At 38.9% G+C, this 27465-nt stretch overlaps 1 protein-coding gene across 1 annotated transcript in view; it reads left to right on the top strand.

The window, feature by feature from the left end:
• The window catches only part of ARHGEF33 (Rho guanine nucleotide exchange factor 33), a 69808-nt gene that overhangs the window by 11349 nt on the left and 30994 nt on the right, over positions 1-27465 (top strand). The window contains exons 5-8 of the mRNA XM_004369539.2: positions 8784-8926; positions 11569-11628; positions 12787-13011; positions 26814-26943. Coding sequence (XP_004369596.1) covers positions 8784-8926; positions 11569-11628; positions 12787-13011; positions 26814-26943 — 558 coding nt within the window. The remainder of the gene's footprint in view (positions 1-8783; positions 8927-11568; positions 11629-12786; positions 13012-26813; positions 26944-27465) is intronic.

Here is a 27465-nt window from a genome sequence, read left to right as displayed (position 1 = left end):
CCCCAAACTGCTGGATCCAGCCATGCCATTTATATATTTTTTATTTTATTATTATGATTTTCCCTTTATTCACTTTCTTTCTCCCTCCCATCTAGCCACGTACTCCACTTCTACCCCTTCCCACTATGCCATGCCACCTCGGCTAGAGAGACACGAGCCCACAGCCAGCCCAGGTCTGCTCCACCCCCACCTGCCAGCTCTAGATGTGCTATTTTTTTCTTTTATTCCCTCTTCTCCTTTTCTTTCTCCCTCCCACCTGGCCCACAGCTCACTTCTACCCCTTCCCGCCTGGTCACACCATGCCACCGAGGCTAGAGAGACACTGGCCTGCCACCAGCCTGAGTCCTCCCTACCCCCACCAGCCAGCTCCTCCTGAGCCATTTTTTCTCTTTTTTTTCCCCTTTCTTCCTTTTCTTTCTCCCTTTCACCCACCCTGCACCCCACCTCTACCTCTTCCCACTGAGCTATGACATACTACCTTGGCTAGAAACACACTGGTCTGTTGCCAGCCCAGGTCTGCCATGCCCCCACCTGCTAGCTCCTGCCATGCCATTTTGTTTTCTTTTTTCCCTTTCTTTCTCCCTCCTACCTATCCCTGTACACCTCCTCTACCCTTTCCCAAAAGACCCGCTGCAGGTAGACAACTACCAGCCCACCGCCCCACACCTACCAACTCCCGCGTGCCATTTTTTTTCTTTTAATTTTATTTATTTTTTCCCATTCAACCTTTTCTTTCTCCCTCCCACCTAGTCCCATGCCCTACCTCTACCCATTCCTGCCATGCCATGCCATGCAGCTTTTGCTAGAGAGGCACTAGCCCACTGCTACCCTGAGCCCACACCACCCCCACCTGATGGTTCCCACCATGCCATTTTTTTATTTCTTACTTTTTCCCCTTTCTACCTTTTCTTTCTCCCTTCCACCTAGTCCTGCTTGCCACCTCTACCCTTTTCCACAGAGCCTTGCTGCACTGCCATGTGTAGAGAGCTACTGGCCCACCACTGCCCTAGTTCCCACATGCCCCCACCCACCAGCCCCTGCCATGCCATTTTTATTTATTTATTTAGTTTATTTATTGATTTTTGTTTATTTTTTCCCCTCCCACCTAGACCCATAAGCCATCTCCCCACCTTCCTTCTGGGCTACACCGTACCGCCACAGCTAGAAACCCACCAGCCTCCCACTTTCTACTTCCCACCTAGCCCCGTACACCACCTCCTCCCCTTCTTGCTGGACCCCAAGTCCACCCAGCCCCCACCTGCCAGCTGCCCCCTTTTTTTCTTTCTCTTTTCTTTTCTTTGTTCCCTCCACCTAGCCCCATACCACACCCCCTTCCCACTGGCCCTCACCATACCACCATGGTTAGAGCGTCCCCAGCTTAGGCCTGTTGCCCCACCAGGCCTGCACTGTCCTCCTCCCACCACTCAGCTAGCTGCTGAATGGAGGGAAGTGAGCTCATACACCTCCCCATCTGACACCCCTGCCTATCTGGCAAGGGGCTATGAATGCTACTACATCACTGGACCAACATCAGGAGGCAGACAGCGCACACCCAGTATGCCCTCAGATACCTTGTGAAACCAGTGTACAGTGAAGCAAGCTCGCCCTGCCTGCTGCTGCCCTGCCCACCAAGACAAGGTGGTAAGAGCTATCTTGCCCACAGACAAGCAAGCAGAAAAGCACAGCTGGCCCACCTGCCCTGCCATATCAAAACAAAGCAAAGAAGCAGGACAAAACAAATGAACATACAATCAATCAATAAATAATACCTTAATGTCTCAGAAACAGCAAACAATATCAAACATATAAAAAAAAGCAGGACAAGACGGCTCCAGCAAATGATCAAAATAAAGAATTAGATCACCTTTGCATAGAAGAAAAGGCAGTGGAACTACCTGATATGGAATTCAAAAGACTAACATTTAGGACTCTCCAAGAGATTAGGAAAGAGATCAAGGAAAACAGACAAAATCAAGGGAAAAAACAGACAAAATCATGGAAAACACAGAAAAAACCAACAAAAACATAGCCAAAATCAAGGAAAACACAGACAAAGCAAAAGAAGAATTAAGGAAAAATGTAAAAGAACAAAACGTCAAGATAAATAATTAGAAATCAAAGAACAGCAACTAAAAATCCAAAAGATAAACTATAAAATTTAGAAATGGACAACTCAGTAGGAGGTTTTAAGAGCAAATTTGAAACAAAGGAAGACAGAATCAGTGAGATTGAAGACAAATCCATGGACACTACTTTGAGGAAAAAATCAGAGAAAAGAATGAATGAAAATTAAGAAAACCTAAGAATTATGTGAGACACAATCAAGAGCAAAAATTTTTGTGTGATCAGAGTTCCACAATGGGAATAAAATGGAAAACACAGAAAAGATTGTTGAAAATTTGCTGGCAGAAAACTTCCCAAATATCATGAAAGATGAAAAGCTGACCATCCAAGAAGCTCAACAAACCCCTTATGGAATAGACCCCAAAAGAAAATCACCAAGACATATCATAATCACACCTGCCAAAAACCAAAGACTAAGAAAGAATCCTGGGAGAAGCTTGAGAAAAACAAAGTCACTTACAAAGGGGAAACAATAAGACTAAGCTCTGGTTACTCAGCAAAAACTATGCAGGCAAGAAGGCAATGGGATGGCATATATAAAACCTTGCAATAAAAAAACTACCAACCAAGAATAATACATTCTGCAAAACTCTTTCTCAAATTTGATGGCAAAATTAGGGCATTTCCAGATAAACAGAAATTAAGCGAACTTGTAAAAACCAAACCAAACTTAAGAGAAATATTAAAGGAAGTCCTTCAGCTAGAGAACGAACAATATCAGACAACAACTGGAGTCTAGGACACAGGACAGCATCAGCCAAATACCAACCTAAGTAAAGAACTCTTGATAATAAAACAAAGCTAAAAGACTTAAAACAGGGAAAAAGAGATGGAAATCTGTAAATGACGACAATGTCAGAACAATAAAAAGGGGAATAAACAGTGTACATATAGAACTTTCAAATGGTGAGGAAGTCAAGGAGATAGCAACTAATAAAAGACTTGTTCAAACTTAGGAAGATAAAGGGTAAATTTCAAGGTAATCACAAAGAAAGTTAACCTACACATCAGAATAAAAAAGAAGAAAAACTTAAAGTCTCAGTAAACACAAAATCTGTCAAAATGAAAGAAAAGAAAATCCACAAACAAAAGGAACTTGGCACAGGAAAGTAAGAGGAACAAAGAAAATGTCAGCACCACAAAAAAAGCACAACAACATGACGGCAATAAATTCATACCTATTGATAATCACACTGAATGTAAATGACTTAAATGTACCCGTAAAGAGACAGAGAGTGGCAGAATGGCTAAAAAAGCATGACCCGTCAATATACTGTCTACAAGAGACACAACTTAGACACAAAGACATAAATATTCGAAAAATCAAAGGATGGAAAGAAATATATCAAGCAAACAGTAACCAAAAAATGGCAAGAGTGGCAATATTAATCTCAGATAAAATAGCTTTTAAGGCAAAATCAGCCATAAAAGACAAGGAAGGACAATATATAATGATTAAAGGAACAATCCGCTAGAAGACATAACCTTAATAAATATCTATGCACCCAACAACAGGGCTCCAAAATACATAAAACAAACTCCAACAACACTGAAAAAGGAAATAGACAGTTCCACAAAAATAGTAGGAGACTTCAACACACCACTCTTGGTAAAGGACAGAATATCTAGAAAGAAACTCAACAAAGATATGGAAGATCTAAAGGCCAAAATTAAACAGCTTGACCTCATAGACTTATATAGAACACTCCACTCAACAGCAGCAAAGTATACATTCTTTTCCAAAGCATATGAAACATTCTCCAGAATAGACCACATTTTAGGCCACAAAGCAACCTTCAGTAAAACTCAAAACACTGAAATAATACAAAGCATTCTCTTTGATCACAGCACCATAAAAGCAGAAATCAATAGCAGTAAGAGCAAGGAAAAAAATCAAATACATGGAAACTGATTAACAACTTGCTTATGAGTTGGAATTTACTCGATGGCAACAGGTTTTAAAAACAACTGGACAGTAGAAGAAATCAAAGAGGGAATGAAAAAATTCCTAGAATCAAATGAGAATGAAAACACATAATACCAAAACCTATGGGACACACCAAAGGCAGTGCTCAGAGGCCACTTTATAGCAATAAATGCACACATCAAAAATAAAAGAATGGGCCCAAATCAAAACGTTATCCCTACAACTCAAACAAACAGAAATAGAACAGTAAAAGCAGCCCTCAGGCACTAGAAGAAATTAAATAATAAAGATTAGAGGAGAAATAAATGAAATAGAGAACAGAAAAACCATAGAAAGAATCAATGAGACCAAAAGTTGGCTCTTTTGAAAGATCAACAAAATCAACAAACCACTGGCCAAACCAACAAAAGAAAAACAGGAGAGGAAGCAAATAACCCAAATAAGAAATGGGATGGGGGACATTACAACAGACCCAACTGAAATAAAAAGGATCATAACAGAATACTATGAAAAATTGTACTCTGACAATTTAAGAACTTAGAGGAAATGGAAAAATTTCTAGAAACACACTACCTATCTAAACTAACACAAGCTGAGATATAAAATCCGGACAGACTCAAACAAGAGAAGAGATTGGAATGGTAATAAAAAAAACTCCCAAAGGAAAAAAGCTCTGGCCCAGATGGCTTCACCTGAGAATTCTACCAAACATTCAGAGAGAGCTCATGCCAGTACTACTCAAATTCTTTCAGAGCATAGAAAAAGAAGGGATACTTCCGAATTTATTCTATGAAGCCAGCATAACCCTGATGCCAAAGCCAGGCAAAGACACTAGAAAAAAAAAAAAATTAAGGACCAGTATATCTCATGAATATGGATGCCAATTTTCTCAACAGAATTCTAACCAATAGAATTAAGCATCATATCAAAAAAATAAGACACTACTACCAAGTGGGATTCATACCAGGTATGCAAGGATAGTTCAACATTGGAAAATCAATCAAGGTAATCCACCACATAAATAGAACAAAAGAAAAGAATCACATGATCATCTCAATCGATGCACAGGAGGTATTTGATAAAGTCAAACACCCATTCCTGATAAAAACTTTCAGTTAAATAAGAATAGAAAGGAGATTCCTCAACATAATAAAGGGCATTTATACAAAACCAACAGCCAACATCATTCTCAATGTAGAGATGCTGAAAGCGTTCCCTCTGAGAATGGGAACAAGACAAGGATGCCTTTTATCACCACTCGTATTTAACATTGTGCTAGAAGTCCTAGCTAGAGCAATAAGGCAAGAAAAAGAAATAAAGGGCATTCAGATTGGAAAGGAAGAAATAAAACTGTCCCTATTCGCAGATGATATGATCCTATACATAGAGAACCCCAAAGATTCCACAAGAAAACTAATGGAACTAATAGAAAGATTCAGCAGAGTAGCAGGATATAAGATCAACATACAAAAATCAGTTGGATTCCTATACACTAGCAAAGAGAACTTGGCAAAAAAAATCAGGAAAACAATACCATTTATAATAGCCCCTAAAAAACCAAAATACTTAGTAATAAATCTAACCCAGGACTTAAAAGACCTATACAAAGAAAAGTACAAAACACTATTGCAAGAAACCAAAAGAGACCTACATAAATGGAAAAACACACCATGCTTGTGGATAGGAAGACTCCATATTGTGAAAATGTCAGTTCTACCCAAAGCAATCTGCAGATGTAATGCAATCACAATCCAAATGCCAACAGCATTCTTTAAGGAGATGGAAAAACGAATTATCAACATTATATGCAAAGGAAAGTGGCCACACATAAGCAAAGCATTATTGAAGAAAAAGAACAAAGTAGGAGGCCTCACACTACCTGATGTCAGAACCTCCTATACAGCCATTGTAGTCAAAACAGCCTGGTACTGGTACAAAAACTGACATGTAGACCAACAGAACAGAATCGAGAACCCAGATGTAAATCCATTCACCTGTGGTCAGCTGATCTTTGACAAAAGACCAAAGTCCATTGAATGGGGAAAAGACAGTTTTTGTAACAAACAGTGCTGGCAAAACTGGATGTCCGTCTGCAAAAAAATGAAACAGGACCCATACCTCACATCATACACAAAAACTAATTCAAAATGGATCAAAGACCTAAATATAAAACCTAAAATGACAAAGATCATGGAAGAAAAAGTAGGGACAACACTAGGGGTCCTAATACATGGCATAAAGAGAGTACAAACCGTAACTAACAATGCACAAACACCAGAAGATAAATTAGATAAATGAGAGCTCCTAAAAATTGAACACTTAAGCTCACCAAAAGACTTCACCATTAGAGTAAAAAGAGAACCTACAGACTGGGAAAACATTTTGGCCAAGACATATCTGACAAGGCTCTCATCTCTAAAATCTGTAGAATACTTCAACACCTCAACAACAAAAGACAAATAACCCAATTAAAAAATGGGCAAAGGATATGAACAGACACTTCACCCAAGAAGACATTCAGGCGGCTAACAGACACATGAGAAAATGCTTGCGATCATTAGCCATTAGAGAAATGCAAGTCAAAACTACAATGAGATAACATCTCACCCTGACAATACTAGCACTAATCAAAAAATCACAAAATAAAAAATGTTGGAGAGGTTGTGGGGAGATTGGAACTCTTACGCACTGTTGGTGGGAATGCAAAATGGTACAACCACTATGGAAAACAATATGGCGCCTCCTTAAAAAGCTAGAAATAGAAATATCACATGATCTAGCAATCCCACTCCTAGAAATATACCCTAGAGAAATAAGAGTTGTCACATAAATAAATAAATGTTTTATAGGCCTGTCTAATCTTTGGCTGAAAGGTGGACTTGGAGAGTGGCTTCGATTCTGAGTTAGCAGGGCATCTGGGGGCCACCGCCTTGGGGCTTCCTCCAGTCTCTGTCACACCAGTAAATCTGATCTCTTTTTGTGAATTCAAATTTTGTTCTACACTTTTCTCCTGCTCTGCCCAGGACCCTCTATTGTGATCCTTGTCAGAGTGGTCAGTGGTGGTTGCTGGGCATCATCTAATTCTGGGCTCAGGCTGGTGGAGGCTGAGTTCATGTGGTCTTTTAGTCCTTTAGACTAATATTTTTCTTGTGTCTTTGGTTTTCTTCATTTTCCTTTGCTGTGAATGTGATGGGACCAATAGATATATCTTAGACGGCCACTCGCAAGCTTTTAAGACCCCAGACGCTACTCACTAGAGTGAGATGTAGAACATTTTCTTTATGAACTATGTATGCCAATTGACCTACATGTCCCCCGAGACCATGGTCCCCAGCCCTCAGCCCCAGAAAGTCAGTCCCTCAGGTGTTTGGATGTGTCTGGAAAGCTTCTATGACTTTGTCTTGATCAAGTTGTGCTGACTTCCCCTATATTGTGTATTGTCTTTCCCTTCACCAGAGCTGACAGTTGTCTACTATCAAGTTAGTGATTTCCTCCCCACCCCTCCCCTCCCCTCCCTTGTAACCATCAAAGGTGGTTTTTTTTCCTGTTGGCTTTTAGTCCTTTAGACTAATATTTTTCTTGTGTCTTTAGTTTTCTTCATTTTCTTGAGTTTTTATAACGGTGGTCTCATACAATATTTGTCCTTTTGCGGTTGACTTATTTCATTCAGCATAATGCCCTCCAGATTTATCCATGTTGTGAGACGTTTTGCAGATTCATCATTGTTCTTTATTGTTGTTTAGTATTCCATTGTGTGTATGTACCATAATTTGTTTATCTATTCATCTGTTGTTTCCATCTTTTTGCTATTGTGAATAATGCTGCAATGAACATGGGCGTGCATATGCATGTATTTATGAGAGCCTTGTCAGATATGTCTTGGCCAAAATGTTTTCCCAGTCTGTAGGTTCTCTTTTTACTCTAATGGTGAAGTCTTTTGGTGAGCTTAAGTGTTCAATTTTTAGGAGCTCTCATTTATCTAATTTATCTTCTGGTGTTTGTGCATTGTTAGTTACGGTTTGTACTCTCTTTATGCCATGTATTAGGACCCCTAGTGTTGTCCCTACTTTTTCTTCCATGATCTTTGTCATTTTAGGTTTTATATTTAGGTCTTTGATCCATTTTGAATTAGTTTTTGTGTATGATGTGAGGTATGGGTCCTGTTTCAACAATAACACACGTGAGGAATGTGTTTCTTAGTTCAATCAAGTATACAAGACCAAATGAGCAACATCTGCCCAAAATCAAAGCTTGGAAGGCAGTAAGGGACAGGAAAACTGGACAAATGGACACGGAGAACCCAAGGTGGAAAGGGAAAGGGGGAGAGTGTTGACACATTGTGGGGATTGCAACTAATGTCACAAAACAATTTGTGCATAAAATTTTTGAATGAAAAACTAACATGCTCTGTGAACTTTCACCTAAAACACAATAAAATTAAAACAAACGAACAAGTGAAAAAAGATATTGATATTGGGGAACCCAGCAACAGAAAAATAAGAATGTAGGTATTACAATTAGAAAGTAATTTCTGGATATTAAAGGGTGTTTTCCTCCAGAATAGGGGATGAATTACATTGAATGATATGAATTGCTTGTATTTGATCATTTTTAATTTACAAAAACAGCTGTTGCATAGAAATGTTCTCTTGAGTTGTTCTGAACTGAATCTCCCCCTAACCCATAAGGTTTTAAGACCCTAAGTGGCCTTGTCTTTGTTTTCCTTCCCTAGGAAAACTCAAAAAGAAGAACACGGGTCACAGGCTGGGCCTGTGCCAACACAAGGCAGTCCTTTCCGTTCAATCAATATCCCTGAGCCTGTCCTTCCAAATGAAGACTTCACAAACCTTTTGCCTTCTCAGGCATATGAAAAAGGTACAGTTCACAAATCATAGTGAATTAGCCAAGCATTCTCTCCTTTATTCCTGAAGCTTGGGTAATAGTAAGTATAGGCTTAAACTCTTTACCCCTTATTAAAGGAAAATGGCATATTGCCCAGATTTTTTCTCTTGTAACTAGAATTTAGAAGAATCCTGAGTATCTAAGAGAACAGGAGAGTCTACCCAATTAAAAAAAAAAAAAATTTAAAATACTAATCTGGGTACTTCTAAATTGCACGTAGATTAAAAATAATTTGTTGCACAACTAATACTATACCAACCATAGTAAGAAATGTTAAAAATTATTCACTCAAATAAGTTGTTGATATTTTCCACATTCCTTCTCAATATGTGTCCCTCTGAATACACATTTTTAAAATAGCTGTATTCTTAGCATAGACAAAATTGTATGTCTGATTTTTTTCAGCCCTAATTGTCAAGTAGTGACCTTACTGACAGTCTAATTCTGCATCTTCTTTCTCCGCAAAACCTGAGCTGTGAGCTGAAACCTTCATCAGCCACATCCCTGATAGAGAAAACAGATGTTATAAAATGGCCTACTGGCAATGCAGAAGAAACTGGCTTTCCAAGGAATGTCTGAGGTTCAGTGACCTGTGTTCAACTCAGTTTATAAAAACAAAAAATGTTTGCTACATCTTTGTATCCTCAACAATGTCTAACAAACCACCTTGTACACGGGAGAGACAATGTAGATAGTAAATTGTTTAGATGAATTTTCCTCTTTTTTATTGGTCTCATGTAGAAAATCTCCAAAAGATAGGCTCAAAGATGCCTCAAACAATGGTAAGCTTCTCAAGGATGGGGTCAGTAGTTTTCTACTGTTATAGCTTATGGAACAATTTTGTTCATATATTCATAGACAATAAATGTGTCTTGAATAACAGAACACAAAATCTAAATCAAATGACTTTTAATTGGTATAACTACAAAGTACAGATTTGCTTTTTTATTTTTAGTTTTTTACCCATTTCAGTAGTTATTTTACAGGCTGATTGGCACAGCCAAGTATAGCTCCCTGGATCCGTTTGGGGAGTAGGTTCACTGCAGGCAGCTATGTTTTCTCTGCTCCATGATATGGCGAACAAGACAGGAAAGGAGTATCTTGTTGGAGAAGAGGACAGGATGGCTTGCAAAGTGGAGTCAGGTCAACGCCAGTTCTAGGGCAGCTAAACACTTTCAAAGCTAAAACTCTAAAAACTATAGTATTTGCAAAGCATATTATTACACTTACTGATATTGGAAACTTTGCATATTTAGACAATGTGTAACAGCCCTCAGGGAGAGGAATAATCACAGGATTTGCTGAATCCACTGATCTAGATGATTCCAGTGCCCAAATGGATTTCAATTAGCTGTTTCATGCCAACTCCTCCTACCTTTTCTCTAAATAGACGTGCTCATAGTTTATTCTACTGAGTAGCAGAAATTTGGGAATAATGTACGACAATAAGACATTCTGGATATGATTGGTGGTAACTTACATTAAAACCCATGGTGACAGTACCAAACTTTCAGAAAACGTTACCTTACCCACTGTTAATGATAAAGTGGTACATTCGTTTCCTGTGGCTGCCGTAACAAATTACTACTAACTTGGCTTGAAACAACAGAAATTTATTCTCTCACAATTCTGGAGGCCAGAAATCTGAAATCAAGGTGTTAGTAGGGCCCTCTGATACCCAGGTGTCAGTGTCCCTCTAAAGGCTCTAGAGGGAAGTCCTTTCTTGCCTCTTTCAGTTCCTGGTGGCTCCAGACATTCCTTGGCATGTGGTTGCACGACTCCAATCTCTCCCTTGGTCTTCATATGGCCTTCTCCTGTGAGTCTGTGTCTTCTCCTCTTCTGTCTCTTGTAAGGATACTTGCCATTGAGTTTAGGACCTTCCTGAGTAATTTAGGATGATTTCATCTCAAGATCCTTAACTTAATTACATCTGCAAAGACTCTTTTTCCAAATAACATCACATTCACAGGATCCGGGAACTAGGTCCTGGTTATGCCTTTTGGGAACCACCATTCAACCCGCTACGCTGCTGATCCTCAAGTTTTAGGAACTTTAAATTTGAAAGGCAATGCAGGATTAAAAAAAAAAAAGGATGAAATCCATCAGATCCAGCCAAGAAGGGTTGGAGAATGTGCAAATCCTATGGCCAGATACAAGGCTCTAGGAACAGCTGTATAAAGAGCCATCTGGCTATCTGATAATGGTCACTGTCACACAGGGAGTCCCCAGCCCCACCCAGAGGAGTGATAGAGTATAACATACATTTTAATTGGATCATTCTGGCTGTTATCATTTTTACCATCATCATCACCGCAAATACTATCATAGTTAAACAATAATTACTTACTGTGAGCCAGGTACCATTTTAAGTAGTTTACATATATTAACTGATGGAATTCTTACAGTAATCATATGAGGTAAATTCCACTATTATGTCTTTTACAGGTGAGAATATAGCACTAGCCACACAATACTGTAATTTTCTGTTTTTACTTCTCTGTCTTCTCCACTAAACTATAAAATCTGCAACTCTTTCAACAGTGTCTGGCACTTAGAAAGTGCTCAGTCCATGCTAACAGAATGAACACTGAATGAAAGTTTTCCTTTCTCTGCAGCCCAAGAATCCAGATCCCTTCATGTAGGAGATAGTAATGTGAAGGGAATGATGGGCCCTGGTAAGTGACTCTTATGTGAGTTTTCTTCCAGTAATTCTTCCCATTCTCTTCTTTGACTTTTCCTGTTTCTACTCCCTCAGTCCCAAACCAGGCAAAGTAAAGCCAGCCTCATGGTTACTACGCTTCCAGGATGTGTGCTGGAGTAGGTCAGCTACTCAATGAAAGCCAAAGAGAAAGAAGGTCTGGGAAGTTTTAGACAAAACCAGTATTCTTGGTTCTTTCTGACTCATTTCAGTTACCAGTGAATTAACATTTACTTAGAAGTCACAGGTGTACGTAGCATGACATAAATTTTCCATGGGCCACACAGTTTAAAGTTTATTTAATTTAACAGTCATTTACTTAGTAGACTATTCATCTGAATTTTATAAATTGTTTTCATCTTCCCTCCTTCTTCCCTCCCTCTCTTTCTCTTTCCTTTCTGCAAATTACCATCATCAGGTCCAAGGAGGACAAATTACAAAAGAAGACATTGTTTTTGACTCCCTTTCTCCTCCTGTTTCTGTACTTTTTTCCCAATAGTACTCCAAGCACCTGGTGTGCTTACCTGAAAAGAAGCAGATATGCGGAGTCAGTACATATTACTATAAATAAGTTATATGATTTTATGAGTTTATACATTTTTAAAAAACACCTTACTTATATGTGCATAGTAATAAAGGATATATTTTGTTGTTGTTAGCTGCCATCGGGTTGAGTGGGCCCCAACTCATGGTGACCCCAAACACAATGGGATTAGACTGTTGTGATCCATTGGATTTTTTTATTGGCTGATTTTTGGAAGTAGATTGTCAGGCCTTTCTTCCTAGTCCACCTTAGTCTGGAAGCTCCACTGAAACTTGTTCAGCAAAGTCTCTACCGACAGATGAGTGGTGGTTGCACATGAGGTGCCCTGACTGGGAATTGAACCAGGGTTTTTCGCATGGAAGGAGAGAATTCTACCACAGAATCACCACTGCCCCCAGAAGGGCTTATAGACACCAGATATATACTCTACTACCCTTGCAGCTATGGAAACTGTTAATATTTAATTGGTATATTTGGGAAAGGCTGCTATTAATCCTCAGTGTTAAGTTGTATCCAAACAGGGGCATTATAGTTAAGATTTAGTAACAAATTTTTCCTCCCGAAACTCAGATAGTGACTGTTATTTTTCAGGAGTGAACCCGACAGCTCCAGAAGCAGAAGAAAACCTGAAGTCTTGCCTCTCGGCAGATATCCAGTCCAAGGGCCATCTCCCCTCTGGTGTGTGGAGGCAGCCTAAGGATGCCAAAGAATGGGGCGAAGAATATGTCACAAAAGACCACCCGGATAAACTCAAGGAAGTTGGCCAGGGCAGACATAGCTCCTTGGAAAACGTTTTATGTGAAACTTCTTTAGCTGGTAAGTCCCAAGGGATAATGTAGGCTGAAATTTTGAAGGACAGGATGCACCAGGGCTCTAGAATACTGGCAATTTAGAGATTCAGTAGACATATGAGACCACTAGTCTCTGACTTCCTTTTCAAATAAAGAAACTAAAGCCTGTAGAGATGAAGGGGCTCACCTAAACTCATCTGGCTGGTTGGGACTACCACCTTGATTCTGGGTATTCATGACAATGAATAATGGAATGCTTTGGGGGAAAAAAGGCATAAAATTGGTTGAGAAGAGGCAGCATTTTGTGAGCTATTTAGTCAGTGATGGCGAATCTTCAATATTTGAATCTTTTATCAGTAGTCTACCACCAATAGCCAATGATCATGAAGATGGCACAGGACTGGGCAACATGTTATTCTTTTGTACATGGGGTTGTCATGAGTCAGAGTCAACTTGACAACAGCTACCAAAATATCAAACACATCAACAGGGTCCCTGCTGCTTTTCCTTCCCTTCTTCTTTTCCTTCATATCATAAATTGCTACAGAGCATTTACTATGTATCTATCAATGAATGGCATTTCTCTTCAACTATTTTGGGGTAGGTAACTTTTTTAAAGTCATTTTTATTTTTACTATCAAATATATGCAAAATTAAACAGTACTAAATGGTTTTTTATGAAGAACACTAGTTACCACTTAAAACTTTTTGATAGGTTCTTCTGGTACTTGCTTCCATGTTTAAAAAAATGTTTTTGCTGCTGTTTTGTTAACAGTACTTTATTGAGGATTAATTTACATAGAGTAAACTGCACAAAGCTTAAGTTTAAGCTCATTCTTTTTTTACATATGTATACCCCCTTGTGACCACTACCCAGGTCAAGATATACAAGATTTCTTTTATCCCAGAAAGTTCCCTCATGTACCTTTCCAGTCAATATCCACCCAAAGAATCACTATTCTTACTTCTATCAGCATAAATTAGTTTTGCCTGTTCTTGAACTTCCTATAAATGGAATAATACAGTATGTACTCTTTTGTGACTGGCTTCTTTCTCTCAACTTAATGTTTTTAATATCCATCTATATTGTTTCATTTAATTCATTCAGTAGTTCATCCCTTTTTATTAATTAGTAATATCCCACTGAATGAATTTACCACAGCTTGTTTATTCATTCTCCTGTTGATGGACATTTGGATTGTTTCCATTTGGGGCTATAATGAATAAAACTGATATGAATATTCTCATACAAGTCTTTTTTTTTGGTGACATATTCTCCATTTCTCTTGTGTATATACTTATGAGTAGAATCACTGAGATACAGGGTAGGAATATGTTTGACTTTAAGAGAAAACATCAAGCAATTTTACAAAGGGTCTGGGCCACTTTATACCCCTCACTGGCAACATACAGGAGTTCCAGTTGCTTCACACCCAACGCTTAGTATCATCAGTCTTTTCAATTTTAACCATTCTGGTGGGTGTGTAGTGGTATCATATTGTAGTTCTAATTTGTACTTTCCTTTGAGTAATGATATTGAGCACTTTTTCATACACTTATTGGCCATTTGTGTATCTTCTTTTGTGAAGTGTTTGTTTAAATGCTTGGCCCAATTTTAAAAATTAAGTTGTTTGTCTTTTTATTGCTAATTTGTACATTTCTTAATATATTCTGGATATTTTACTTCAGGCTGTGACTTGACTTTTCACTTCCTTAATAGTCTTTTGATGGACAGAACTTTTAAATTTTGGTGAAGTCCAACCAAAAACCAAACCTGCTGCCGTTGAGTCGATCTCGACTCATAGAGACCATATAGGACAGGCTGTAAATCTTTACAGGAGTAGCCTGCCACATCTTTCTCCTGCAGGTGAAATCCAATCTATCAATTAATTTCTTTTTTAATTTTTTCAAATAGCTTGTGACTTTTGTATCCTTTCAAGAAATTTTTTCTTACCCCAAGTTTGTGAAGATATACTTGTACATTTTCTTCAAAGATTTTTATAGTTTTAACTTTAACATTTAGGTTCATGATCTATCTTGAATTAATGTTGATGTATGGTGTGAAGCAGGCATCTAGGTTCATTTTTTTCCCATATGACTATCCAGTTTTCTCAATACTATTTCTTGAAATTATCTTCCTTTCTCCATTGAATTGCATAAGGAAAGCAAAGTGATCATATATGGGTAGGCCTAATTCTGGACTCTATATCCTTTTTTATTTCGATTAGCAGACAAATGATATCTTAACAATGTTGAGTCTTCCAATCCAAGAATATAGTATATCATTAATTTTTCTCAGCAGGGTAACAGAAAATATATATTTACATTTTTTTACCCCAGAGATCTCTGTCATCCTCCTCCACTCTGGCCCATTGTACGGCTGTCATCCTTGGATTTCTCACTCTTCCTAGGAATTCTCTTCGTCTCTCTCCTACGTTAGATTCCTGGTTTTTTAATCTTGTGTGTCCTTTCTTGGTTTTAGATGGAGCACGTACTTGGTCTTCCAGTTGCACATACTTGGTCGATAATTTGGCTGATTTTCCCTGATAATTTTAAAGTAATTGTTCCGTTGTCTTCTAGCTTCTAATGCTGCCATTGGGAAGTTCAATAATATTCTGATCCCAAAGTTTGTGTATGTTGTCTGATTTTTCTCTCTGGTAACTTCTAGGGTCTTTTTTATATCCCTGGTGTGCTTAACTTTCACAGTGATGTGGCTTGTCTCACAATGATATGGAAGTCTTTTTCATTAATTATGCTGAGCACTCAATAGGCCCTTTTCTCTGAAATACATGTCCTGGGATTTTTTTTTCTTGTTATTAATTTGATAATATCTTCTCATCCATTTTCTCTGAAATTTCTGGTAATTTGATATTGGATCTCCTGGACTGATTTTCTTAATTGCTACCTTTTTTCTTCTATTATTGTTCACTGTCTGTTTCTTCTCCTTTTCCTCTTCCTTTTCTCCTCCTTCTTTCACTTTCTCCTTTTTTATTCAACTTTATTTTGAACGAATTGTAGATGCACATACAGTTGTAAGAAATAATGCAGAGAGATCCCATGCACTCTTTACCCAGCCCAACAGCACAACTAGGATATTGACATTGACACCATGAAGGTCCAGGATCCCTGATTCCCTTCTGTTGCCGTTTTATGGCCACACTCACTCCCACTCCCAGCCTTAACCTCTGGCAACCACTAATCTGTTCTCTTTTTGTATAGTTTTGTTATTCCAGGAATGTTATATAAACGGAATCACACAGTATGTAACTTTTGAGATTGGCTTTTTTCTTTTTTTAAAATAATATCTTATTGTGTTTTAGGTGAAAGTTTACATGGCAAATTAGGTCCTCCTATAACAATTTTTATACAAATGGTTCCTTGCTATTGGTTACAATTTTTACAATGTGTCAGCATTCTCATTATTTCCATTGATCTAGCTTCCTTTCCCCTCCTTGCCTTCTCATCTTTGCTTTTGGGTAAATGTTGACCGTTTGGTCTCATATAGTTAGTTGTATAAGGGAGCACATTACTCATGGGTGATATTGTTTATTTTATAAGCCAGTCTGTTATTTGGCTGAAAGGTGACCTGCAGAAATAGCTTCAATTCCAAGTTCAAAAGGCATCTTACGGCAATAGTCTCAGGGGTTTCTCTAGTCTCTATTGGTCCAGTAAGTCTGGACTTTTTTAGGAATTTGAGTTTTGTTCTACATTTTTCTCCCATTCTGTTCAGGACCTTCTTTGTGTCCTGGTCAGAACAGTCTGCATCATCTTGTTCTTCTGGTCTCAGGTCAGAAGAGGCTGTGGTTCATGTGAGCTATTAGTCCCATGGACTAGTTTCTTCCTTCAGCCTTTGATTTCCTTCAGTTTCTTTTGCTCCATATAAGCAGAGACCAATAGTTGTATCTTAGACGGCCGCTTGCAAACTTTTAAGATCCCAGATGCTAATCACCAAACTGGGATGTAGAACATTATTTTTGTGAACTATGGTATGATATGAACTATGATATAGTCCCCTGAGACTATGGTCCCAAGCCTTTTGACCCAGTAAACCAATCCCACAAGTTGTTTGGATATGTCTAGGAAGCCTCCGTAACTGTGCCCCATATGTGGTTTATTATATATGTGGGTATATATGCAGCACACACAAATGCTTATCTACATATACCTATGTTGTTGTTGTTGTTAGGTGCTGTCGAGTCAATTCTGACTCATAGCTACCCTACGTACAACAGGACGAAACATTGCCCGGTCCTGCACCATCCCCACAATTGTTGCCATACTTGTGCCCATCGTTGCAGCTACTGTGCCAATCCATCTCATTGAGGGTCTTCCTCTCTTTCACTAATCCTCTACTTTACCAAGCATGATGTCCCTCTCCAGAAACTGGTCCATCGTGATAATATCTCCAAAGTACGTGAAACAAAGTCTCGCCATCCTTGCTTCTAAGGAGCATTCTGGCTGTACTTCTTCCAAGAAAGATATGTTCATTCTTCTGGCAGTCCATGGTATATTCAATATTCTTTGCTAACACCATAATTCAAAGGCATCAATTCTTCTTCAGTCTTCCTTATTCATTGTCCAGCTTTCACATGCATGTAAGTCGATTGAAAACACCATGGCTTGGATGAGGCGCATCTCAGTCCTCAAAGCGACATCTTTGCTTTTTGCAGCAGAATTACCCAATGCAATACATCATTTGGTTTCTTGACTGCTGCTTCCATGGATGTTGATTGTGGATCCAAGTAAAATGAAATCCTTGACAACTTAAATCTCTTCTCTATTTATCATGATGTTGTTTATTGGTCCAGTTGTGAAGATTTTTGTTTTCTTTATGTTGAGGTGCAGTCCATACTGAAGGCTGTAGTCTTTGATCTTCATCAGTAAGTACTTCAGATCCTTTTCACTTTCAGCAAGCAAAGTTGTGTCATCTGCATATAGCAGGTTATTAATGACTCTTCCTCCAATCCTGATGCCCTGTTCTTCTTCATATAGTCCAGGTTCTCTGATTATTTGCTCAGAATACAGATTAAATAAGTATGATAAAAGGATACAACCCTGATGCACACCTTTCCTGATTTTAAACCACGAAGTATCCCCTTGTTCTGTTCAAATGACTGCCTCTTGTTCTACGTACAGGTTCTGCATAAGCACAATTAAATGTCCAGGAATTCCTATTCTTCACAATGGTGTCCATAATTTCTTATGATCCACACAGTTGAATGCCTTTGCATAGTCAATAAAACTTTCCGGTATTCTCTGCTTTCAGCCAGGAGCCATCTGACATCAGCAATGTGTCCCTTGTTCCATGTCCTCTTCTGAATCCAGCCTGATTTTCTGGTAGTTCCCTGTTAATGTACTGCTGCAACCATTTTTGAATTATCTTCAGCAAAATTTTACTTCTGTATGATATTAGTGATATTGATAATTTCCACATTCTGTTGGGTCACCTTTCTTTGGAATGGGTACAAATATGGATCTCTTCCAGTTGGTTGGCCAGGGAGCTGTCTTCTTGGCATAGATGGGTGAGCATCTCCAGTACTGCATCCATTTGTTGAAACATCTCAATTGGTATTCCTCAATTCCTGGAACCTTGTTTTTCCTCCATGCCTCAGTGCAGCTTGGACTTCTTCTTTCAGTACTATCAGTTCTTGATCATATGCTACCTCCTGAAATGATTGAACATCAACCAATTCTTTTTGTTACAGTGACTCTGTGTATTCCTTCTATCTTCTTTTGGTGCTTCCTGTGTCGTTCAATATTTTCCCTGTAGAATCTCTCTATATTGCAACTTGAGGCTTGAATTTTTTCTTCAATGCTTTTAGCTTGAGAAATACAGAGCATGTTCTTCCTTTTTGGTTTTCTAACCCTAGGTCTTTGCGTATTTCATTATAATACTTTACTTTGTCTTCTTGAGCTGCCCTTGAAATATTCTGTTCAGCCCTTTTACTTCATTATTTCTTCCTTTTGCTTTAAATACTCTACATTCACGAGCAAATTTCAGAGTCTCTTCTGACATCCATTTTGGTCTTTTCTTTCTTTTCTGTATTTTTAATGACCTTTTGTTTTCTTTATGTACGATGTCCTTGATGTCATCCCACAACTTGTCTGGTCTTTGACCATTAGTATTCAGTGTGTCAAATCTATTCTTGAGATGGTCTCTAAATTCAGGTGGGATATACTCAAGGTCCACCACGTGTCTGTCAGTGTGTCATACTGTGGTGGCTTGCATGTTACTGTGATACTGGAAGCTTTGCCACCAGTATTTCAAATACCAGGAGGGTCACCCTTGGTGGACAGGTTTCAGTGGAGTTTCTAGACTAAGGCAGGCTAGGAAGAAGGACCTGGCAGTGTACTTCAGAAAAAATTAGCCAGTGAAAACCTTATGAATAGCAGTGGAACATTGTCTGATGTAGTGCCGGAAGATGAGCCCCTCAGGTTAGAAGGCACTTAAAATACAACTGGGGAAGAGCTGCCTACTCAAAGTAAAGTTGGCCTTAATAAAATGGATGGAGTCAAGCTTTTGGGACCTTCATTTGCTGATGTGACATGACTCAAAATGAGAAGAAACAGCTGCAAACATCCATTAATAAGAGGAATGTGGAATGTATGAAGTATGAATCTAGGAAAATGGGAAGTCGTCAAAAAGGAAATGGAATGCATAAAGATCCGTATCCTAGGCCTTGGTGAGCTGAAATGGACCGGTATTGGCCATTTTGAATCAGACATTTGCATGATCTACTATGCTGGGAATGACAAATTGAAGAGGAATGGTGTCACATTCATCATCAAAAAGAACATTTCAGGATCTATCCTGAGGTACAACACTGTCAGTGACAGGATAATATCCATACACCTACAAGGAAGACCAGTTAATACAATTGTTATTCAAATTTACGCACAAACCACTCGGGCCAAAGATGAAGAAATTGAAGATTTTTCCAACTTATGCAGTCTGAAATTGATCAAACGTGCAATCAAGACGCACTGATAATTACTGGCATTGGAATTCAAAAGTTGGAAACGAAGAAGAAGGATTGGTAGTTGGAAAATATGGCCTGGGTTATAGAAATGACACTGGAGATAGCATGATAGAATTTTGCAAGACCAATGACTTCTTCATTGCAAATGCCTTTTTTCAACAACATAAATAGTGACTATACATGTGGACCTTGCCAGATGGAACACACAGGAATCAAATCGACTACATCTTTGGAAAGAGACGATGGAAAAGCTCAGTATCAGTCAGAACAAAGACAGGGGTCAACTGTGGAACAGACCATCTATTGCTCATATGCAAATTCAAGTTGAAGCTGAAGAAAATTCGAACAAATCCACAAGAGCCACAGTATGACATTCAGTATGTCCGTCCTACCTGATTTAGAGACAATCTCAAGAGTAGATTTGATGAGTTGAACACTAATGGCTGAAGATTAGAAGAATTGTGCAAGGACATCATACATGAAGAAAGCAAAAGGTCATTAAAAAGACAGGAAAGAAAGAAAAGACCAAAATGGATGTCAGAAGAGACTCTGAAATTTACTCATGAACATAGAGTAGTTAAAGCAAAAGGAAGAAATAATGAAGTAAAAGTGCTGAACAGAATATTTCAAAGGGCAGCTCAAGAAGACAAAGTAAAGTATTATAACGAAATGTGCAAAAATCTGGAGATAGAAAACCAAAATAAAAGAACACCTTTGACATTTCTCAAGCTGAAAGAACTGAAGAAAAAATTCAAGCCTCAAGTCGCAGCACTGAAGGATGCTACAGGGAAAATATTAAACAACACATGAATCATCAAAAGAAGATAGAAGGAATACACAGAGTCACTGTACCAGAAAGAATTGATTGCTGGTCAGTCATTTCAGGAGGTAGCATATGATCAAGAACTGATAGTACGGAAGGAAGAAGTCCAAGCTGCACTGAAGGCATGGGGGAGAAACAAGGCTTTAGGAATTGATGCAATACCAATTGAGATGTTTCAATAAACAGATGCAGCACTGGAGGTGCTCACTTGTCTAAGCCAAGAAATTTGGAAGACAGCTCGCTAGCCAACCAACTGGAAGAGATCCATATTTGTACCCATTCCAAAGAAAGGTGACCCAAAAGAATGTGGAAATTATTGAACAATATAATTAATACCATACACAAGTAAAATTTTGCTGAAGATTATTCAAAAGCAGTACATCCACAGGGAACTGCTAGAAATTCAAGCTGGATTCAGAAGAGGATATGGAACAAGGGATATCACTGCTGATGTCAGACGGATTACCTGTGTTTTATTGACTATGCAAAGGCATTTGACTGTGTGGTTTTTAACAAATTACGGATAATATTGCAAAGAATGGGAATTCCAGAACACTTAATTGTGTTCATGAAGAACCTGTACACAGACCAAGAGGCAGTTGTTCAAACAGAACAAGAGGATTCTGTGTGGTTTACAGTCAAGAAAGGTGTGCGTCAGGGTTGTATCTGTTCACCATACTTATTCAATCTGTATGCTGAGCAAATAATCAGAGAAGCTCGACTATGTTAAGAAGAACAGAGCATCAGGATAGGTAGAAGACTCATTAAAAATCTTCGACATGCAGATGAAACAACTTTGCTTGCTGAGAGTGAAGAGGACCTGAAGCACTTACTGATAAAGATTGAAGACTACAGCCTTCATTATGGATTACACCTGAACATAAAAAAACAAAAATCCTCACAACTGGACCAATAAGCAACATCGTGATAAATGGAGAAAATACTGAAGTTGTCAAGGATTTCATTTTACTTGGATCCACAATCAACATCCATGGAAGCAGCAGTCAAGAAACCAAATGATGTATTGCATTGGGTAAATCTGCTGCAAAAGACCTCTTTAAAAAGCTGTTAAAAAGCAGATATGTCACTTTATGGACTAAGGTGAGTTTGACGCAAGCCATAGTGTTTTTAATCACCTCGTATGCATGTGAAAGCAGGACAATGAATAAGGAAGACTGAAGAATTGATGCCTTTGAATTATGGTGTTTGTGAAAATATTGAATATACCATGGACTGACAGAGGAATGAACAAATCTATCTTGGAAGAAGTACAGCTATAATGCTCCTGAGAAGCAAGGAGTGGGAGACTATGTCTCACATAACTTTGGACATGTTATCAGGAGGGACCAGTTCCTGCAGAAGGACATCATGCTTGGTAAAGTAGAGGGTCAGTGAAAAAGAGGAAGACCCTCAAAAAGATGGATTGACACAGTGGCTGCAACAATGGGATCAAGCATAACAATGCCTGTGAGGATGGCGAAGGACCGAACAGTGTTTTGTTCTGTCGTACATAGGGTCACAATGAGTTGGAACCGACTCAACGGCGCCTAACAACAACAACATACTCAAGGTCGTATTTTGGCTCTCATGGCCTTGGTTTCATTTTCTTCAGCTTCAACCTACTTGCATATGAGCAGTGGATGGTCTATTCTGCAGTTGGCCCCTGGCCTTGTTCTGACTGATGATATTGAGCTTTTTCTTCCTTTCTTTCCACAGATGTAGTTGATTTGATTCCTGTGTATTCCATCTAGCAAGGTCCACATGCATAGTTGCAGTTTATGTTGCTGAAGGTTTTCTCTCTCTGTTGGTTCTGGGTGAAGGTCCTTATCATCAATCTTCCCCAGTTGAGAAGCTTCTCAGTGGAGGGACACAGGGTCCAAAAGAAACGCTATTCTGGCTCTTGTTTCTTGGTGGTATGAGGTCCCCCTGTCTCTTCTTACTTCTCTCTTTTATACCTCCAAAGAGACTGGCGTAAGACACAACCTAATCTTGTACATTGAGTCCTGCCTCATTAACATAACTGCCTCTAATCCTTTCTCATTAACATCATAAAGGTAGGATTTACAACACAAAGGAAAATCACATCAGATGACAAAATGGTGGACAATCACACAATACTGGGAATCACAGCCTAGCCAAGTTGATACATATTTTGGGGGGACACAATTTGATCCATGACAGTTGTATTAACTGATGTTCCTTGTAGGCATATGGATATTATCCTGTCACCGACAGCGTTACAGATCTTGAAATGTTCTTTTTGACAATGAATGCGATGCCATTTCTCTTCAATTTGTTATTCCCAGCATAGTAGACCATATGATCGTCCAATTCAAAATGGCCAATACCGGTCCATTTCAGCTTATCGAGGCCTAGGATACGGATCTTTATGCATTCCATTTCCTTTTTGACAACTTCCAATTTTCCTACTTTATACGTTCCACATTCCTCTTATTAATGGATGTTTGCAGCTGTTTCTTCTCATTTTGAGTCATGTCACATCAGCAAATGAAGGTGCCAAAAGCTTGACTCCACCCATGCCATTATAGTCAACCCTACGTTGTGGAGGCGGCTCTTCCTAGTCGTATTTTGAGTGCCTTCCAACCCGAGGGGCTCATCTTCCTGCACTATATCAGACAATGTTTCACTGCTATTCATAAGGTTTTCACTGGCCAATATTTTTAGAAGCAGGCTGCCAGGTCTTTCTTCCTAGTCTGTCTTAGTCTGGAATCTCCACTGAAATCTGTCCACCATGGGTCACCCCGCTGGTATTTGAAATACTAGTGGCATAGCTTTCAGCATCACAGCAACATGCAAGCCACCGTGGTACGATAAACTGACAGATGAGTGGTGGACTTAAAAAAAAAAAAAAAGCCGTCAAGTCGATTCCAACTCATAGTGACAGAGTAGAATTGCCCCACAAGGTTTCCAAGGAGTGGCTGGCGGATTCGAACTGCCAACCTTTGGCTAGCAGCCATAGCTCTTAACTAGTCCTACATAAAAAGTCAAGAATAAATATACACACAGAAAGAAACATTTTTTGATCATTACTAGGGATGGCAGGGATAGGGAGGGGGAATCACTTTCTTCATAGCAGACACTTGTTACTTTTGGTTATGGGAGAGGCAATTCCAAATATGCGTGAAGTCAGCACAACTTGGCAAAGGTAAATAAAGACTAAGAAGTACATGAGAAAAAAGGGACAATTGCGGTAAATGCTATAAAATATACAATTTTGCAACAACAGTAAACACAACCCAAAAATATTTGTGTGGTTACATAGATAGATATGGATGCATATATGTGTATAGGAAGACATATGCGAGTAAACGCATGTGCATGTATAGGTGTATCTATAGGCATATAGGTGTATCTACATGCATGTATAGGTTATCTATAGACATATGCCTATAGATACACCTATACATGCATGTATTTGTGGGCCACCCGAATGTCCTCTTTGATGAAGTGTCTGTTCATGTCCCTTGCCCATTGTTTGACTGGATTTTTTGTTGTTGTTGTTGAGTTCTTGAAGTTTTCTATATATTTTAGAGATTAGACCCTTATCAGATACGTCATTGTCAAAGATTTTTTTCCCAGTCTGTCTGTTCTCTTTTTACTCTCTTGGTAGTCTTTTGATGAACATAAATATTTAATTTTTAGGAGGTTCCAGTTATCTAATTGATCTCCTGTCATTTGTGCATTTTTCGTTTTGTCTAATAGGCTATTTATGCTGAAAATTAGGTCCCTTAGTTTTGACCCTATGTTATTTCCAGGAACTTTATAGTTTTAGCTTTAACATTTAGGTCTTTGATCCATTTTGAGTTAGAATTTGTACATTGTGTGAGGTATGGATCCTGATTCATTTTTCTGCATATGGATATCTAATTTGCCAGCACCATTTGTTAAAGAGACTGTTTCTTCCCCATTGGATGGATTTTGACCCTTTGTCAAGGATCAGCTACCCATAGATGGATAAATTTACTTCTGCGTTCTCAACTCTATTCCATTGGTCTATGTGTTCTTTTTTTTTATTTCCTCAACTGTATTCTATCCTTTTAATTTTGCTTTTAAAAAATGTCAGAAAGGCTTTTTTTTTTTCTTTTTTCTGTTTTCGTCCCTCTTTTTTACTGTGTTTTAGGTGAAGTTTACAGAGCAAATTAGTTTTTCATTCAAAAATTTTATGCACAAATTGTTTTGTGACATTAGTTGCAATTCCTGTAGTGTGTCGGCACTCTCCGCCTTTCCCTTTCCACCCTGGGTTCTCCGTGTTCATTTGTCCAGTTTTCTTGTCCTTTCCTGTCTTCTTGTCTTTGCTTTTGGGCAGGTGTTGCCCATTTGGTCTTGTATACTCGATTGAACTAAGAAACACGTTCCTCACGTGTGTTGTTGTTTGTTTTACAGCCTGTCTAATCTTTGGCTGAAAGGTGAACTTCAGGAGTAGCTTCAGTTTTGAGTTAGCAGGGTGTCCAGGGGCCATAGTTTCAGGGGTTCCTCCAGTCTCTGTCAGATCAATAAGTCTGGTCTTTTTTTGTGAATTTGAATTTTGTTCTACATTTTTCTCCCTCTCTATCAGGGACCCTCTATTATGATCCTTGTCAGAGTGGTCAGTGGTTGTAGTTGGGAACCACCTAGTTCTGAGCTCATGCTGGTGGACGCTGAGTTCATGTGGTCCATTAGTCCTTTGGACTAATATTTTCCTTGTGTCTTTGGTTTTCTTCATTCTCCTTTGCTCCGAATGTGATGGGACCTATAACTGTATCTTAGATGGCTGCCCGCAAGCTTTTAAGACCCCAGACACTACTCACCAAAATAGGATGTAGAACATTTTCTTTATGAACTATTTTATGTCAATTGATCTAGATGCCCCCAAGACTATGGTCCCCAACACTCAGCCCCAGTAACTCGGTCCCTCAAGGTGTTTGGATGTGTCTAGAAGTTTCTACGACTTTGCTTTGGTCAAGTTGTGTTGACTTCCCCTTGATTTTCTCTCTTTTTAAAATAGCACCCTGTCATTGTTAAATAGCTGGAATATTTTCTCACCTCTCTTTGAGGATGTTAATTATAGAATTTTTAAAAAGTTTTCTTTTGTTTCTTGCATTGTCTCTGTTTCTTCAGGCATTCCTTTTTCTGTTAGTTTTTTTTTTTTTTTGATAGATGTGTACGTATATTTTCTTCTTCTCTTTCTATTATGTTGAAAGCTGTCTTCAAATGTCTGAGGACCCTTGGCTAATTATTTATATATGAGAGAGGCCTTTAAAAAAAAAAACCCTGAAAATTCTGTATTGGCCAAGCTTGTCAATTAGTAGGCTTCATTGTAGGATAATCAGGTAACTATTTGATAGGGGATCTCTCTATGTCAGTGTTTGTAGGTCTTTTTTTCCTCAGGCAGCAGTTGAGTTTTTCAGGTGAAAGATCTTCCAATCTCCTGCCTTGTGAGTGCAAGCCTGGCCACTAGCATTCCAGGACCTTCAGGGGAAATGAGGACGAGGGGAGTCTCACTTGTCAGTATGCAAGCTTCCTTTGAGTCCCTTTGTTTTTATTCTGGCTTCTCAACTCTGTTCTCTACTATGTCTGATGCCTTTAGCCGAGATCCTAGAGACCAGCACTTCTCTGGTTTAATTTTTTCCATTTCCCTTGAGGTGGAAGTGAGGAAAGTACTGGCATGCGGTGGCGATGGGGATCTGGAGGTCCAATTGCACCTTACGTAAACACACAATGACTTCTGTTTTCAGGATTGCCCCCTTTTTGTACCTTCTGTAGCACCTGGTGCCTCCAATCCTTGAGCCTTTCTGCTTCTCAGCAGGTTTCCCACCTACTGATGGGAACACCAAGGTTTTGTGCGCTTTGGTCTGCTGAATCAATTACCATGCCTCCATTTCACTTTCCATCTTCCAAAAACTTGCTGACATCTCTTTTTATTGCTTTCATTATCTTTTGTTGCCTTTTATTACTTTCTATCATTTTATAGGGTTTGAGGAAGGAGTGGTTAACAAAAATTCCCTCTTTGGTTTATTTTTAAAGCTAAAAGACAGACTGTGGCTCTAGAACTACTTGAGTCGGAAAGAAAATATGTGATTAATATCTCTCTGATCCTGAAGATAAAGGCAACATTCCAAGGGTCAGATGGGAAGAGGAATTCCAAAGAGAGAAGGTATCCATGTATTCATTGCCTTTGCTTTTCAGATTAAGATTTAAGGTAAGTTGTTAATTGTTTCCACTTTGGGGATTCTGGGTTTATAAAGAGTTCCAGAAATAGTTCTTGAAAAGAGAATAGGCAATGGTGGCAGGTAACCCCTGGTAACTCTCAAACTTAGATTTTCAGCAGGTAAGAAAATGAGTGTAGTCCTGTGGGCCTTCAGAGTCCATGGAATGTCTGCTAAGAACCTGACCTGTACCAGTTGTCGTTGAGTTGACTCCAACTCATGGAGATCCCATGTGTCTTAGTCATCTAGTGCTGCCATAACAGAAATACCACAAGTGGATTGTTTTAACAAAGAGAAGTTTATTTCCTTACAGTAAAGTAGGCTGAAAGTCCAAATTCAAGGGGTCAGCTCCAGGGGAAGGCTTTCTCTCTCTTGGCCTTCTCATCAGTGTTCCCCCAGACTAGGAGCTTCTTGGCGCAGGGACCCCGGTCCAAAGGACGCGCTCTGCTCCCGGCACTGCTTTCTTGATG

The sequence above is a fragment of the Trichechus manatus genome, unplaced genomic scaffold (genome assembly GCF_000243295.1).
Source record: "Trichechus manatus latirostris isolate Lorelei unplaced genomic scaffold, TriManLat1.0 scaffold00005, whole genome shotgun sequence".
NCBI lineage: Eukaryota > Metazoa > Chordata > Mammalia > Sirenia > Trichechidae > Trichechus > Trichechus manatus.
This window is presented reverse-complemented; position numbering and strand designations above follow the sequence as displayed.